The 17654-nt window shown below is 38.6% G+C and overlaps 1 protein-coding gene across 1 annotated transcript; it reads left to right on the forward strand.

Moving 5' to 3' along the window:
• Window positions 1–469: 469 nt before the first annotated feature.
• On the forward strand, window positions 470–17230 carry RRH (retinal pigment epithelium-derived rhodopsin homolog; the record flags this gene model as incomplete). The annotated part of the gene is made up of 7 exons (XM_081333218.1): window positions 470–554; window positions 3059–3249; window positions 6806–6905; window positions 12288–12441; window positions 13217–13385; window positions 15464–15642; window positions 17013–17230. The coding sequence occupies 7 exons, from the start codon at window positions 470–472 to the stop codon at window positions 17110–17112; spliced, it is 978 nt and encodes a 325-aa protein (XP_081189344.1). The 3' UTR covers window positions 17113–17230.
• Between the last annotated feature and the right edge of the window lie 424 nt (window positions 17231–17654).

The following is a 17654-nucleotide window of genomic DNA, read 5'->3' on the forward strand; positions in this document are numbered from 1 at the left end:
CAGTTTGAAGTGTGCATCTGCAATCTGTCCCTTGCAAACGGAGAAAAATACATTTTTGTCAGAAACTGAGTTTATTTTGTTTCATGACTTGCTATTAAAAATGCTGAGAGTATTGTGTTAATAAAACCCTAAAGATTGAAGTTCAAAATCTGGGTTCTGTGAAAATAGTAAATCTCTTACCACAAGGCACAAAAATCTTACTGAAAATAAAAGCAGCTCTATATTGTTCTTTGTTTGACCTAGCAAGCTTTTCCCTTCCAAAAGCTAGGAATGTAAGCCCCTTTGCTTTCTTTAATCAGAATGCTTTAAAGAGAGCAGGACATTTGTAGGAAATTTTAGAAGATAAAAATTCATCTTAAAAGAATTGCAAAAGTTTCTTCTTTCTTTCTTTCAGAAGTTTAACTCTTGAAGTTTCTTCCCAGGTTTTTATTTTTTGCCCTGCCACATTTTGGAATTATCCTACTACAGTATGACTGTGGAAAGTAATAGTGAGCTTCCATCAGCCTTTTCACAGAAGGAACACAACATTATTGCAGCATACTTGATTGCAGCAGGTATGAATGTTGAATGTATTTGGTTAAGAAAATATTGGGGTATTGCACCTTAATAAAAAAATATCACTTCATTTTTTCTCAGCTTTAATTAAACATAAGCAAAGAAATGTGAAGTGTTGAAAATGGATTGTTCCTCTTTGGATTTGAATGCAAAAAGTACTTTAGAATACCCAGTGATATGCAAATAGCCTCTATGTGCAGCTTTTTAAACCAAGTACTTTTTTTCAGGTTGGGATTGCTTTAAGGCATTCCAGACAAGTTCTGCTTTTGCACTCTGAAGCCCTTTTTTGCTTTCAAATCCAAGTTCTGCACGCTCTAATCTGTATAAGTCTTCCATAGTCCTTTAAAATCTGGGCAGTATAGTACCACAGTGATAGAAAAATGTGTTTTGCATGCAGAAGATCTGTGTTCCTGGCAGCTCTGAATAAGGGGCTGGAATTCCCCTGCCTTTAGGGCAGGGGTCAGCAACCTGAAACAGTGAAAGAGCCACTCGGAACCGGTTCCCTCACAAAAGGAAAAACTGGGAGCCGCAAAAAAATGTGTGCACATGCGCATACATGCGCGCATGCGCAGAACAGGGTTTGAAGAGTGGAGCCAAGGCGAGATATGCACCTACCCTGCATATCTGAATTGATTGGTTGAACTTTTTTAGTCCCACTTTTTTTTTTGGACTGCACATGGCAGAGGACTGGGAGCCGCAGGAGACAGCTGAAAGAGCCGCATGTGGCTCCGGAGCCGCAGGTTGCAGACCTGTGCTTTAGGGCTAATACCTGTAAGTAAGACAATATCTGATACTTTGTAGAGCAACTTCTTGGATTTTAATTTTAAACCCATTTAGCCAGATGTTAGGGACGCGGTGGCTCAGTGGGTTAGGACGCTGAGCTTGTCGATCAGAAGGTCGGCAGTTTGGCGGGTCGAATCCCGAGTGCCGCATAACAGAGTGAGCGCCTGTTACTCGTCCCAGCTTCTGCCAACCTAGCAGTTCGAAAGCACGTAAAAATGCAAGTAGAAAAATAGGGACCACTACGGTGGGAAGGTAACAGCGTTCTGTGCGCCTTTGGTGTCTAGTCATGCCGGCCACATGACCACGGAGATGTCCTCGGACAAGCGCTGGCTCTTCGGCTTTGAAACGGAGATGAGCACCGGCCCCTAGAGTCGGAAACGACTAGCACGCATATGCGGGGGAACCTTTACCTTTACCTTTACCTTAGCTAGATGTTAACATAGTTGAGTTCACTGAAACGTACTTTGATGTAGACCAATCTAATATTATACTAAATTAAATATATCAAGTGAAGCTAATATTTAAAGAAAGAAATGGTGCATATGTTTGGGATTAATAAAATGTTGAAGATGGGAGCTTTTCCCACCAGGGAAACAAATTCAAGTTAAATAGCAAGATTGTTGGCTTTCAGTCTTAGGTATTTAACTCCCATCCATTATTCCTGTCAAAAATGCATCTTTTAATTAGTCACAAATTGCAGAACTGACTGTTTCATAGACTAGTCGATCATATTTTAAGCTAAAATCTTGGTCAAACCTAATTTTTGTAGTTAATTTATAACCCAGAAAATTGGGATGACTAAATATATGCTGTAAACACATCCTGTCTGATTCATATTGTATTCTCCCATATTTTGGTTTTGTGGTATGATGGCGGTAGAGATGGAATTCTACTATGCTCTTTGAGCTGATACCAGTAAAATTTGTATTAAGCAACTAATCAGTAGTAATACTGTATTCGTGAACAATAACTTTTTTTATTTCCATAATGGGATCACAGATTAACATGTTGTTTAGTAGTTCTCAATTTTAAAATGTGTGGATTTCAACTTCTAGAATTCCCCAGCAAGACTCTAAATGGATTTCTGCCCATAAATTATGTTCATTATTTTTTAAATTTTTAACATCTAAATGGGGCTGGTGATAAAATATCTAGTTAACACTGTTCTTGCTTTACTGAAGCTCAAGCATGATATGCATAAACTCTAATTGGATTGGTTCACATATGGTAAGAAATCAATTACAATTAAAAATCATATTTTTTTGGGTTCATGAAACATCGCCAAGTCAAAAAATTTAGTATTGTGTGTGAATTTACCCTATTTTTAATTATTGGTAACTATGAATCAGTTGTTGACTCTTGATAACTGCTTGGATTAGTCCCTGCAGTTTTCTTGGCAAGGTTTTTCAGAAATAGTTTGCCATTGCCTTCTTCCTAGGGCTGGCGGGAGGTCACCCAGCTGGTTTTGTGCCTAAGTAGGGACTAAAAGTCACAGTGTTATTCATGCTTTCTAACCTGATGTCTTCACCATTATGCCAACCTGGCACCAAACTAATGCTTAATTAGTTTTTTTTAAAGGATGATGAGATAGTGACGATAACGACAATGATGATGATGATGATGATGATCTTAGTCTCTTTGTAGATAGTATGAAACTCAGATTGGGTCTATTAAGACTAACATTTCTAAAGTTTACTCCCCATTTTTAATCTTTTGACAGGAGTCATAAGTCTTCTCAGTAATATTGCTGTTTTAAGCATCTTCATTAAATTTAAGGAACTTCGAACACCAAGCAATACTATTATCATTCACCTGGCTTTTACGGATATTGGAGTGAGTAGTATTGGCTATCCCATGTCTGCAGCTTCAGATCTGCATGGAAGCTGGAAATTTGGCTATCTGGGTTGCCAGGTAACTTGACTATTAAAACAAAGGATCACATTACACATATTGTACGTAGCCCTGTTCAAACAGGTGTTCAGAAACAGATAACAAAACAAACTGTTGCTAAGTGTTTCTACCAGTTCTTTTTGGCATGAACAGTTGAACAACACATCTCTTTCCACTAGTGTGTTTGTGGCAAAAACAAAAAACAGAAACCCACACTTCTCTGAACTACCACTAAGTGGTAGTTTTGGTGCTAGAAGGAAATCATTACCAAAAGTCAAGCAAATCCTAAGAAAAAATTAAATTGTTAAAAATATATTTCTTGGTCCATAAATTAAAAAGACAAACTTTTTTCATAAGGATTATTTAGGTGGACCTAAATTAAATACATTAAATATTTACAAACAAAATTATATTATTAATTAGAACCTGCATTATTTTATTTGAGAGATTGTAGTTTTTTTGAGAGAGATACATATAGAAGCAGGTAGTATTTGATCTTCTGGGAAGAGAGGATTGTTTGTTAATATAGCACAGAAAGCACCTTGCACACCACCTGACTGTTAAGTCTTGGCATCTCCTCTTAAAAAAACTGAACAATGGGAAATATCAAATAAAAAAACAAAACTAGGTAGAGTAATTATCTAACCTGGAACCCAACTGTCTCCTGCTTTAGAAGGAATACATTAATATACTTTATCCCAACAAATGTGTGTTGACATTCCACTTTGATTAAATTGAACTAGGACTACAGAATTATTATTTTTTTAAAAAAATATCATAGTTATCTATTTCTACAATACTTTGTCCCAGAGATATTGCTGGGAACTTTTGAAGTTATAATCCCAACATATCTGCCAAGTTTCAGGAAGTTATCTTATTTTTTCATATATTATAAATGTGTTGTTTCTATTTTGCTTTTAAAATACTATCCAAACTACTTGTCTAGTAGCTGAAAATGAGTGTGCAAATTAAGATATAAAATATATCACAATTGTCGCTAGATGGCTGTCTTGAGCAACACAGTAAAAGATTTTTGTTTGTAGCTCTTCCTTGAAACTTACTAGGGGCAGCTGACTGTGGCAACCTCATGGAGAAACAGCATGGTCCAAAGGCAGAATATATGCTTTGTATTCCAGTGGTCATGAATGCAGACCCATAGCTCCTGTTAAAGGAACTAGGGCTTAGATTATAGGAAAGGCCTCTTCTGAAGTATTGTTGACAATAAGAGAAGGGAAAACTGAGCTCTATATGTTCTCTTGTGCTATCCAATGAACAGGAAGTCCTGTCTCATTGTCTGGAGGCTGCGTGGATCTGGATGAGGGAACAGACTCAGATTCTATCTTGCCAAATAGCTGTGGGTTTTTGTCTCCCCTCTCCCAATCTTAGAACTTAACTATTGTTAGCCTTAGAGGGGATTGTACTCTTTACCTCAAAACTGGCACACAATGTCTGCGTCATTTTGGACTCCTGCTTGAAGGGTGGCAGGTTTGGCTAACAAGATCTTTGTCCAGCTACATCTGGTGTACCAATTCTGCCCACTCATAGATTGTGAGGTCCTTCTAATGGTCACTCACAGTTGGACTATTGGAATGTGTTCTACATGGACAGTCCATGAAGACCACTTGGAAGCTACATCAGATCTTAAATCCAGCAACAACAGTAACTTTGGACATGTGTTACTATGCCAACGTGATACCAGTTCTATAAAGATTACACTGATTGCAAGTGAGCTCCCATTTGCAATTCCAGGTGCTGGTTATCATCTAGAGTCCTTCATAGCATAGGGTCAGGTTATCCGAGGGACTGCCTTTTTCCCATGGTTTTTGTCTATTCCATAAGATCAGGCAACGTTGGTGTATTTTGTGCTGTGGATCTAATTTACTTTCCATAAGGCATTTGATAAAGTACACCACAACCTACTACTTGATAAGACAGAAAAATGTGGGTTAGACAGCATCACCACCAGATGGATTTGTAGCTGGCTGACCGGCTGTACTCAGCATGTGGTCCTCAATGGAATTGCATCTACATGGAGGGAAGTGTGTAGCGGGGTGCCCCAGGGCTCTGTTCTGGGTCCAATGCTCTTCAACAACTTCATCAATGATTTGGATGAGGAGACAGATGGGGAACTCATCAAATTTGCAGACGACACCAAGCTGGCAGGAATAGCCAACACTCCAGAAGATAGGCTTAAGATACAGAAGGATCTTGACAGACTTGAACATTGGGTGCTATCTAATAAAATGAAATTCATTGGTGAAATATGTAAGGTTCTACATCTAGGCAAGAAAAACCAAATGCTCAGGTATAGGATAGGTGGTACCTTGCTCAATAGTAGCAACTGTGAGAGGGATCTTGTCCTAGTGAACAATCACTTAAATATGAGCCAGCAGTGTGCTGCAGCTGCCAAAAAAGCCAACACAGTGCTAGGCTGCATTAACAGAGGGATAGAATCAAGATCACGTGAAGTGTTAATACCACTTTACAATGCCTTGGTAAGGTCACACTTGGAATATTGAATCCAGTTTTGGCCACTACGATGTAAAAAAGATGTTGAGACTCTAGAAAGAGAAGAGCAACAAAGATGATCAGGGGACTGGAGGCTAAAATATGATAGCAGTGTTCCAATATCTCAGGGGCTGCCACAAAGAAGAGCAAGTCAAGCTATTCTCCAAAGCACCTGAAGGCAGGACAAGAAGCAATGGATGGAAACTAATCAAAGAGAGAAGCAACCTAGAACTAAGGAGAAATTTCCTGATAGTTAGAACAATTAGTGGAATGACCTGCCTCCAGAAGCTGTGAATGCTCCAACACTGGAAGTTTTTAAGAAGAGACTGGACAACCATTTGTCTGAAATGGTATAGGGTTTCCTGCCTGAGCAGGGGGTTGGACTAGATGACCTCCAAGGTCCTTTCCAACTTTATATTATTATTATTATTAAGCAGTGCTATTTATCAGGATCCAGAAAGTGTGCCCTCTGTTTTGGTACATACCTCTGGAATAATATCCATTACAGATGAGTTTGGCTTTTTTCCTGAGGATGTTCTAGGAACCTTTAAAAAGTGGCTGTTTTCCCAAGCCTTGGGATAGGACCAGTGCTTTTTTTGTAAAAGAAAAAGGTGCCAGAACTCACACATGTCATACAACCCACCTTGCCTACCCTACAAGATTCCATCCAAAAAAGGTGCCGGAACTCCGTTCTGAGCGTTCTATGAGAAAAAAAGCCCTGGATAGGACACTTGTAGAGCCTTATTTGCTAAACATTCTAATATTAGGAATGTGGTTATCCAGACACATTTTTCATTATTTTCAATTTTTACTCTTCCACAGTCAGCCCCCCCCAGTTTTAATAAAATAATAAAATAAGTAAACAGAATAACTTGATGTTAAACTTGGCTTTACTAATTAGCTGAAAATTATAATGGGGGATTAAACAAACGGATCTTCCTGTAGATATCTGTGTAGAAGAAAAAAATGCTTCTTGATAATTGTAAAAGAAGAGCCTAATTTTAGACTTTTGAAAGCAACCAATATTATTTTTAAACATTTAAACCATGTATTATTTCTTAAATTTTAGATTTATGCTGCTTTAAATATCTTCTTTGGAATGGCAAGCATTGGTTTGCTTACTGTTGTCGCCATAGATCGTTACTTGACAATCTGCAAGCCACAAATAGGTATGATGGTCAGTATTCTGCAATAAGCATACCGTGTTACAGTATAGATTTTGGTGATTTGTTTTGCGGGAAATCCCACATTTTGGAACTCTATATTATTTGAATTTATACTTTTGTAGTAAGTAGTAAGACGCAGTGGCTCAGTGGGTTAGGACGCTGAGCTTGTCGATCAGAAGGTCGGCAGTTTGGTGGGTCGAATTCCGAGTGCCGCGTAACAGAGTGAGTGCCTGTTACTCGTCCCAGCTTCTGCCAACCTAGCAGTTTGAAAGCACATAAAAATGCAAGTAGAAAAATAGGGACCACTACGGTGGGAAGATAACAGCGTTCTGTGCACCTTTGGCGTATAGTGATGCCAGCCACATGACCACAGGAATGTCCTCGGACAAGCACTGGCTCTTCAGCTTTGAAACGGAGATGAGCACTGGCCCCTAGAGTTGGAAACGACTAGCATGCATGTGCGGGGGAACCTTTACCTTTTACCTTTAGTAAAGTATAAATCTCCTGCAAGTTGAGTTTGACTCTTGCTGAATTTCATATCCATTTTTATGACAATAATGTTGAAATGCTTTGCCATTACTTTTTCCAGAATGTTTTGGGTCTACTTGTATTATCTGTTGCTTGTAGATAACAGAAATAGTTGTGGAAACAAAACTTGTAAAAAATTGCCCTTTTGAAGATATACTTGGTTAATTTTGCTCTTGAACTTTGGAGGATTACATAATAAAACCTACCTCTGTTTTGAATTCAGAGATAATAAGGTTCTTTTTTATTTTAAGTTCCTATTTCTTAAGTGCCAAAACTCTTAATTGTGTGAATGACTGAAGAGAGAGAAAGAGGTCAGAGGGTATAACAAATTGGAAGTGTCAGAAGGAAAACAATTATAGAATTGAGCATTGGCTACTATTATAGAGTAAGAACAGACCAAGGAATCTGGTTCTGTAAATATCAGACTCCCTGCAAATATCTTAATATCGAATTGCTAACATCCCTGAAGCACCTGACCTAAATTCTTTTATCAGTGGGAAGCTCTGATAACATGCTTCATATCATTAATAAGCCAAGCACTGTAATCTTGGAGCATTTTAGAAGATTAGAACAATGTATGAAGGCAGCCAAGTGCTATGTTTGGAAGCACGGTCACCTTTTGAGCGAGAAATAAATGTTGAAGAAGTTATGTTCTGTGCAGGCAGAAATTAGCTGGGAATATAGAAATAGCACTTAGAATTGTATGCAGCTTCACAGTGCTTTACAGCCCTCTCTATGTGGTTTATAGAGTCAGCAAATTGCCCCCATCAATCTGGGTCCTCATCTTACTGACCTCAGAAGGATGGAAGGCTGAGTCAACCTTGAGCCTTTCAGAATCGAACTTCTGGAGTGAGCCATGAGTTAGCCTGCAATACTGCATTCTAACCATTTCACCACCACGGCTCTTATAATATAAATATATTTATCCATTTCCCTTTTCATCAATACACATTTATGAAATTACACTAATCTAATTGTAACTGTTGTAACCATATTGTGAGAATACCTATTATGAATAGGTCAAATGCATTAAAAAAAAGAGAGGCATCTGTAGTTTACAATAGACTGGAATCAGATTGTAAAGCTCAAGATGTTAATAGGGACAAAAATCATATGATTGTTTTGTTCCGATACCCCCTTTTTATACTTAGTTTAGGAATATGATGAAGCAATTTGCTAAACTTACACCTTAGTCTAAAAATGTTTAGTTGGAAAACTATCAAGCAATTATTCATTAAATATAGCATAATGAAAAAACATTAACAAATGGCTATTTTTAAAAACTATCTGGAGGGAACCAGGTTAAAAAAAGATTCTTTCAGAATATAGTTAGGGAAATGTTCTCAGCAACTTTCTCAATTTTTTAACCAATGTTTGTAAATGTGTGTGTACGGTCATATCATATATCATGTTGTTGTTAGTTGCGAAGTCGTGTCCGACCCATCGCGACCCTATGGACAATGTTCCTCCAGGCCTTCCTGTCCTCTACCATCTTCTGGAGTCCAGTTAAGCTCACGCCTACTGCTTCAGTGACTCCATCCAGCCACCTCATTCTCTGTCGTCCCCTTCTTCTATTGCCCTCAATCTTTCCCAGCATTAGGCTCTTCTCCAGTGAGTCCTTCCTCCTCATTAGGTGGCCAAAGTATTTGAGTTTTAGCTTCAGGATCTGGCCTTCTAAAGAGCAGTCAGGGTTGATCTCCTCTAGGACTGACCGGTTTGATCGCCTTGCAGTCCAAGGGACTCGCAGGAGTCTTCTCCAGCACCAGAGTTCAAAGGCCTCAATTCTTTTGCGCTCAGCCTTTCTTATGGTCCAACTTTCACTGCCATACATTGCAACTGGGAAGACCATAGCCTTGACTATACGCACTTTTGTTGACAGGGTGATGTCTCTGCTTTTTAGTGTGCTGTCTAGATTTGCCATGGCTTTCCTCCCTAGGAGCAAGCGTCTTTTAATTTCTTGACTACAGTCCCCATCTGCAGTGATCTTGGAGCCCAGGAAAATAAAATCTGTCACTACCTCCATTTCTTCCCCATCTATTTGCCAGGAATTAAGAGGGCCGGATGCCATGATCTTAGTTTTCTTAATGTTTAGTTTCAACCCAACTTTTGCACTCTCCTTCTTCACTCGCAACAAGAGACTCTTCAGTTCCTCTTCACTTTCTGCCATTAGAGTGGTATCATCTGCATATCTTAGGTTGTTGATATTTCTTCCAGCAATCTTAATTCCAACTTTTGATTCATCTAGCCCTGCCTTTCTCATGATGTGCTCTGCATATAAGTTAAATAGGCAAGGCGACAGTATACAGCCTTGCCGGACTCCTTTCCCAATTTTGAACCAATCAGTGGTTCCGTGTCCAGTTCTCACTGTTGCTTCTTGGCCCGCATATAGGTTTCTCAAGAGACAAATAAGATGTTCTGGTACTCCCATCTCTTTAAGAACTTGCCACAGTTTGTTATGATCCACACAATCAAAGGCTTTAGCATAGTCAATGAAGCAGAAGTAGATGTTTTTCTGGAACTCTCTAGCTTTTTCCATGATCCAGCGTATGTTGGTAATTTGATCTCTAGTTCCTCTGCCTCTTCGAAATCCTGCCTGTACTTCTGGTAGTTCTCGATCCACATACTGCTGGAGTCTAGCTTGTAGGATTTTAAGCATAACTTTACTAGCATGAGAAATGAGTGCAATGGTGCGATAGTTTGAACATTCTTTGGCACTGCCTTTCTTTGGAATTGGAATGTAAACTGATCTTTTCCAATCCTGTGGCCACTGTTGAGTTTTCCAAATTTGCTGGCAAATTGAGTGTAGCACTTTTACTGCATCGTCTTTTAAGATTTTGAATAGCTCAGCTGGAATACTGTCACCTCCACTAGCTTTGTTGTTGCTCAGCTTTTCTAAGGCCCACTTCACTTCACATTCTAGGATGTCTGGCTCGAGGTCAGTGACCACCTCATTGTGATTATCAGGGACGTTAAGCTCATTCTTGTATAGTTCTTCTGTGTAATTTTGCCATCTCTTCTTAATCTCTTCTGCCTCTGTTAGGTCCCTGCCATTTTGGTCCTTTATCATGCCCATTTTTGCATTGAACGTTCCCTTCATCTCTCCAATTTTCTTGAAAAGATCTCTGGTCCTCCCTATTCTATTGTTTTCTTCTATTTCTTTGCACTGTTCATTTAAGAAGTCATTCTTATCTCTTCTAGCTATTCTCTGGAATTCTGCATTCAATTGGGCGTATCTTTCTTTTTCTCCCTTGCCTTTTGCTTCCCTCCTTTCCTCAGCTATTTGCAAAGCTTCCTCAGACAGCCATTTTGCTTTCTTGCATTTCTTTTTCTTTGGGATGGTTTTGGTTGCTACCTCTTGTACAATGTTGCGAACCTCTGTCCATAGTTCTTCAGGCACCCTGTCTATCAGATCTAATTCCTTAAATCTATTTGTCACCTCTACTGTATATTCAACAGGGATATGATTTAATTCATACCTGACTGGCCTAGTGCTTTTCCCTACTTTCTTCAGTTTAAGCTTAAACTTTGCAACAAGAAGCTCATGGTCTGAGCCACAGTCAGCTCCTGGTCTTGTTTTTATTGACTGTATAGAGCTTCTCCATCTTTGGCTGCAGAGTACATAGTCAATCTGATTTCTGTGTTGACCGTCTGGTGATGTCCATGTGTAGAGCCGTCTCTTGGGTTGTTGGAAAAGGGTGTTTGCTATGACCATCGTATTCTCTTGACAAAATTCTATCAGTCTGTTCCCTGCTTCATTTTGTACTCCAAGGCCAAACTTGCCTGTTATTCCGGTTATCTTTTGGCTTCCTACTTTAGCATTCCAATCCCCCATGATGATAAGGACATCATTTTTTGGTGTTAGTTCTATAAGGTGCTGTAGGGCTTCATAGAACCGGTCAATTTCATCCTCTTCAGCACCGGTGGTTGGGGCATAGACTTGGACTACTGTGATATTGAATGGTTTGCCTTGGATTCGAACTGAGATCATTCTGTCATTTTGAGGATTGTATCCCAGTATTGCTTTTCCTACTCTTTTATTGACTATGAAGGCTACTCCATTTCTTCTGAGGGATTCTTGCCCGCAGTAGTATACCTGATGGTCATCTGAATTAAATTCACCCATTCCTGTCCATTTTAGTTCGCTGATACCTAAGATGTCAATGTTCAGTCTTGTCATCTCTTGTTTGACCACGTCCAGCTTTCCTTGATTCATGGATCTTACATTCCAGGTTCCTATGGAGAAAAAATCTTTACAGCATCGGACTTTCCTTTCACTACCAGACATATCCACAGCTGAGCGTCCTTTCGGCTTTGGCCCAGTCGCTTCATTCTTTCTGGCGCTACTAGTACTAGCCCTCTGCTCTTCCCCAGTAGCATATTGGACGCCTTCCGACCTGAGGGGCTCATCTTCCAGCGTCATATCGTTTTGCCTTTTGGTACTGTCCATAGGGTTTTCATGGCAAAGATACTGGAGTGGGTTGCCATTTCCTTCTCCAGTGGATCACGTTTTGTCAGAACTCTCTGCTATGACCTGTCCGTCTTGGGTGGCCCTGCACGGCATAGCTCATAGCTTCATTGAATTACGCAAGCCCCTTCGCCACGACAAGGCAGTAATCCATGAAGGGGATCATATATCATATCATACTATAAACACACGAAGTATAAGTATGTAATTTTCAAAGAGGGAAATTAGTTGCTTAGATCTTGTATAGATGTGAATATGAATTTAATGTCTGAATAGCTTGATTTGTGTATTTATAAAATTTTCATTGTAATTTTTGTATTCTTTGCTTTCGAGTAGTAAAGTACAAATGATAGGAAAGAATAAATAATGATGATGTTTTGGTTTGCCAACAGGTAACAGACTAACTACTCACAACTATATTGCCCTGATTTTTGCTGCCTGGACCAATGCAGTCTTTTGGGCCTCCATGCCTGTGGTTGGATGGGCATCCTATGCCCCAGATCCAACTGGAGCTACCTGTACCATAAACTGGAGAGAAAATGACACGTATGTTCTTTTTATGATGAAGTAGAACATTCATGATTATAATTTTGCATTGGTATAAATGTCACTGAAGCCTTAAAACCCTAAAAATTTGAACAAGCATTGAACAGTTTGGAAGGAAACTACAGTCTTATAAATCACTAAGGGAGAAAATTTCATCCACAATGGTTAAATCTGATGCATCCACAACACAAGAGGACCACCAAGAGGAATCTGGGTCCATTTAGTGTTTTCTGATGAATAACTAATGACATTGTACTTATTTTAGTATTAACCTTATGTCTTGAAGAAAAGAATATTTACATATGCTGGAAACAGAAGCCAACATAATATGTCTAACAATAAAAAAGCATAGGGTCCTTAACAGGTGTGAAATTTGGGTTGCTCCTGCTTTCACAGACAGTTGTGTTAGATATGGATATAGGCTTAGCAGAGGCAAATGGGTAGTGTCAACTGATATAAGTACAAAAGTGTGGAGCTTGCATTGGGATTCCCCAATGCATGTTTCATTATTTTGGAGTAATTGTGGTTAACAGTGGACACTTCTGAATCTTGCACATATTTACTTGGGAGCCTAATGATAGAATTTCTACCAAATGAATACTGGATTACTACCTAAACCACTCCAATAAATAGCTAGGTTTAGAATATTAACTATCAACCAATCCAACTATTTAAGTTCCACATAATTTTAGAATGTCCTCAGGTATTTGTGTCAATACTACCAATCAAGAGAGGAAAGTTTTTCAGTCATCTACTTGGTCTTTTTCACTTTCAGATCCTTTGTTTCTTACACTATGTCAGTAATTGCTGTTAATTTTGTCATTCCCTTATCCATCATGTTTTACTGTTACTACAATATCTCCCAAACTTTGAAGCGATACACCAGGAACACTTATATAGAAAGCATCGAGGTAGATTGGTCAGATCAAGTTGATGTTACAAAGGTAAGGTCATAATGTGAGAATACCTTTTTTCTCCTTCAGAATTATTTTGTGTATGATGTCAAGAGAAATAAGCAAAACAGCTTAGAATATACATCATGTTCTCTCTCTCTCTCTCTCTCTGAAAATCAGACAAAAGTTAATATTGCTTTAGGTAAGAAATATAAACATTCTCCCTGGAGATCATTTGCACTTGACTCTTTTATCCTTTTCTATCTCATACCTTCTTTGTATTGTAAATTCTTCATATCATTCTATTTTTCTTCATTGTCTATTTGTGATATGGCTTACATGAGATATACAACATTTATATATAATACTGTTCACACCAAACACATATGTATGTATGTATGTATGAGGGGGAGGAAACCAGTTTTTAGATTAAAAAATAACCTATACTTAGCATATCCAATAACCGAAAACTTTGTGGATAGTAATTTAGATTTATTTATTATTTATTTGTTGAACTTATTTCCACCTATCTCTCCATGGGGCTAGTTTAGGTGGCTTACAACAATAAAAAGGAAGAAACAAAAAGATTGTAAGCAGAATGGAAATAAAATAATAGAACAATAAAACTATGAAAAAGAACACAACATCAATAAACAAAAAGATAGTCAGGTGGAGAGCAAAACGGGAGAGGTGGAGAATGCCATCAGTCTAGCAGCCACTTCCAGGCCAGCCAGAGAGCCAGGTCTTCAGGCCCTTGTGGAAGGACAGAAGGACAGCAGGCAGATCTCACCTTAGAGCAGGGGTGTCAAACTCGCAACGTCATGTGACGTGTCGCGACATATTGTGACTTTTTTGCCATTGCTGGCAATGGGGTGGGCGCGGTTTTGCTACGATGCATCCGACCTGTGGACCGACAGTATGACACCCCTGCCTTAGAGGGTAAGATGTTCCAAAGAGCCGGCGCTGCTAAATGGATACTAAATATGCCTGTCATATTTTCTCAGTGTTCATTTTCAAAAGATTGTTATGGAAATATTTGAGCTTAATGTTTGTAATCAGTCACATGTGTGGAAATCATGTGTTAGCAGATCTTTGTAATATAGGTGAGATGTATAACTATGCAAGTGAGAAGAAAGAAATCACAAAGGTATTAAGACAATTCCAACTATTTGTGCTCCAGTTTGTTGAGTTCTGATTTTCAATTTCTTGAGAAACCAGCATACAATACAGCCACCCAGAGTCACTTTGGATAGTGAGAGGGGTGGCATAATAAATAAATCAACAAACAAACAAGCAAACAAACAAAGCCAGTGAAGGGGATCAGCCTTAAACAAATTGGCACTTAGTTTATAGTTTCAGATAAGAGACATCAAACAATACCATTTAAGCATAAAAAACAGGCTTCCCAGTAAGGCATTTAGAAAGCTTTGTGTATAGAGCGCAAAGAATTAAAATTGTAGAATTTAACACTAAATTCTAAACTTAAAAAAATGTATGCTTGAACAGAGGAAAAGTTGGAAGAAGGGACTAAAAGTTTATTTTGCCCACACTTGCACAGAGAAACAATTCAGGGCAAGGCAGAACATTTTTGAGAGCTGGTCCAGCCATGATACTTGGGAAGAGAGAAAAAATGAACTTGGTTACAGGACTGAATAACAAGAGCAAAGGAGAGAGAGAGAGAGAGAGAGAGAGAGAGAGAGAGAGAGAGAGAGAGAGAGAGAGAGAGAGAGAGAGAATAAATCTTGTGTGCAGAGGATTGTATGCTCTTGTAGCAGAACTAGCTCCTCCGTCTCCACCTGCTTTGTCCCATCGAGAAATGGTGGCTGTAATTTTTGTGTGTCCTTGGATAACATTTAGAGTTACTTAAGTCAAAGCTTGTATAACCCGAGGTGGCCTACAAATTGAGATATGAGGCCATATGGCAATTCTCTACTACAACATACATTCTTAATCAGCACAGATTATAACTTCTGCTTCTATTAGGATTGCTATAATTACAATATGTCTGGAGGATGTAGAAAAAAGAATGACTAGGCAGAATGCAAGTTTGAGGAAGAAAACAAGCCGATACTTAAGAGAGAGTTAACACAAATATTAAGGAGTTACAATGTTTTTGTTTTTGTTTACAGATGTCTGTTGTCATGATTTTAATGTTTCTGCTGGCTTGGTCTCCATATTCTATTGTGTGTTTATGGGCTGCATTTGGAGACCCAAAGAAAATTCCCCCCACCATGGCAATCATAGCCCCATTGTTTGCAAAATCATCTACCTTCTATAATCCCTGCATTTATGTGATGGCAAATAAAAAGTAAGTGGTTCTATTGCAAGATGGGGTGGGCATGGTTGGAGGAGGGAGACATGAGTTTTATGCAGTCCTGAAGAATGCAATATTTTTAAAGATAAGGAAACCAGTGTGGTTAGAAAGTTTGAACTGGAATAGGATTTCTTTGTAACTATACTGCTCAAAAAAATAAAGGGAACACTTAAGCAACACAATGTACTGTATTTAATAGTAGGATGTCTTATTTTCTGTTCCCTTTATTTTTTTGAGCAGTATATATGGTATTAAAGTAGAATTTTATCATTGATTGTAATTGTGTATTGGATTATTATTTTGCATTTATCTCATTACTTGCAATTCCATTTCCTCCAGCACCATACACTATGTATACTTGTTGTTGTTGTTGTTAGTTGCAAAGTCGTGTCTGACCCATCACGACTCTATGGACAACGTTCTTCCAGGCCTTCCTGTCCTCTACCATCTTCTGGAGTCCATTTAGGCTCATGCCTACTGCTTCAGTGACTCCATCCAGCCACCTCATTCTCTGTCGTCCCCTTCTTCTCTTGCCCTCAACCTTTCCCAGCATTAGGCTCTTCTCCAGTGAGTCCTTCCTTCTCATTAGGTGGCCAAAGTATTTGAGTTTCAACTTCAGGATCTGGCCTTCTAAAGAGCAATCAGGGTTGATCTCCTCTAGGACTGACCGGCTTGATCACCCTGCAGTCCAAGGGACTCACAGGAGTCTTCTCCAGCACCATAGTTCAAAGACCTCAATTCTTTGGCACTCAGCCTTTCTTATGGTCCAACTTTCACAGCCATACATTGCAACTGGGAAGACCATAACCTTGACTATACACACTTTTGTTGGCAGGGTGATGTCTCTGCTTTTTAGTGTGCTGTCTAGATTTGCCCTGGCTTTCCTCCCTAGGAGGTGACTAACATAACATTTTATGCAAATGATTAAAATGTGCTAACAAAAGCCTATCAACAAATTAGTTAACTATGAAAATTACACATTTTAAGTGTTCTTTGTTGATGTTGAGGATTACACATTTTAACAAAATTCCACAAATTGCCATTGTTTTCCAACTGCCAAGCCAGTGGCCCATTGCTGTTCTCCTTTTTCTGCCTGCAATTTTCAAGCAAACTATCTGTGGTAAAAGCAAGGGAAGAAAGTACTTGCCCACTGCCCCAGAAGTTAGTATGGATTAGGTCCAGAGGAAGAAGCATGAGAATAAGCAGCAGCAAAGGTACGGGTTTCAGATTTGTAGCAAAGATCTTGACACTGACCCTATCGCAGTAGAGACTTAGAGATTAGGCAAAATATTTCTTCCTATGTTACCTGGATCTTCTGCTATTCTTTTTTTATCAGACACTTAAAACATTTCCCCCTCTTGTAGGTTTCGAAGGGCCATCCTTGCACTAATCCAATGTCAAGTACGACAGGAGGTAACAATCAACATCTTGCCAATGCATTTATCTCAAAGTACAAATGCATAAAGATACAGCTTTAAAGCCTCTCCACTCATCATGTTTTTTTGCCTTGCAAAGAAAGTTAGAACTACTTCACATGTAACTATGTACTGATGTATAATAACTTTTTCATCTACTGATTCTATTTGACTTTATGGTTACTATGTGATACTAGAATGATGCATACACCGTGTCTTTTGTTTCATATGAGACTCAAGGTTCCTGGTATCTAATTCTCTGCTTTACTGTACATGCATAATGGTTCTTTGAATTATACTATGAATATATATATACTAAAACCAATTCTACATTAGGGTGATTAGTACAGTTGAACAATTAATACATGAGTATTTTTTCAATAGTCACTATTCAATTTTGAAATTTAAACTGCTTCAGTGAGAAATCCACTAAAAAGTATAACAAATTTTTCTCTTTCTATTGCTAAAAAACATTCAATGACCGGGAAGGGCGGGGGGGACATTTATTATACCTTCCATTACTAATTTTTGTTTTTTGCAAAGTTATTGTTGCCAAACATATTAACCTCTATTAAAAGAAATGTTTCAAAT

The sequence above is a fragment of the Vipera berus genome (assembly GCF_964194415.1).
Source record: "Vipera berus genome assembly, chromosome: 7".
NCBI lineage: Eukaryota > Metazoa > Chordata > Lepidosauria > Squamata > Viperidae > Vipera > Vipera berus.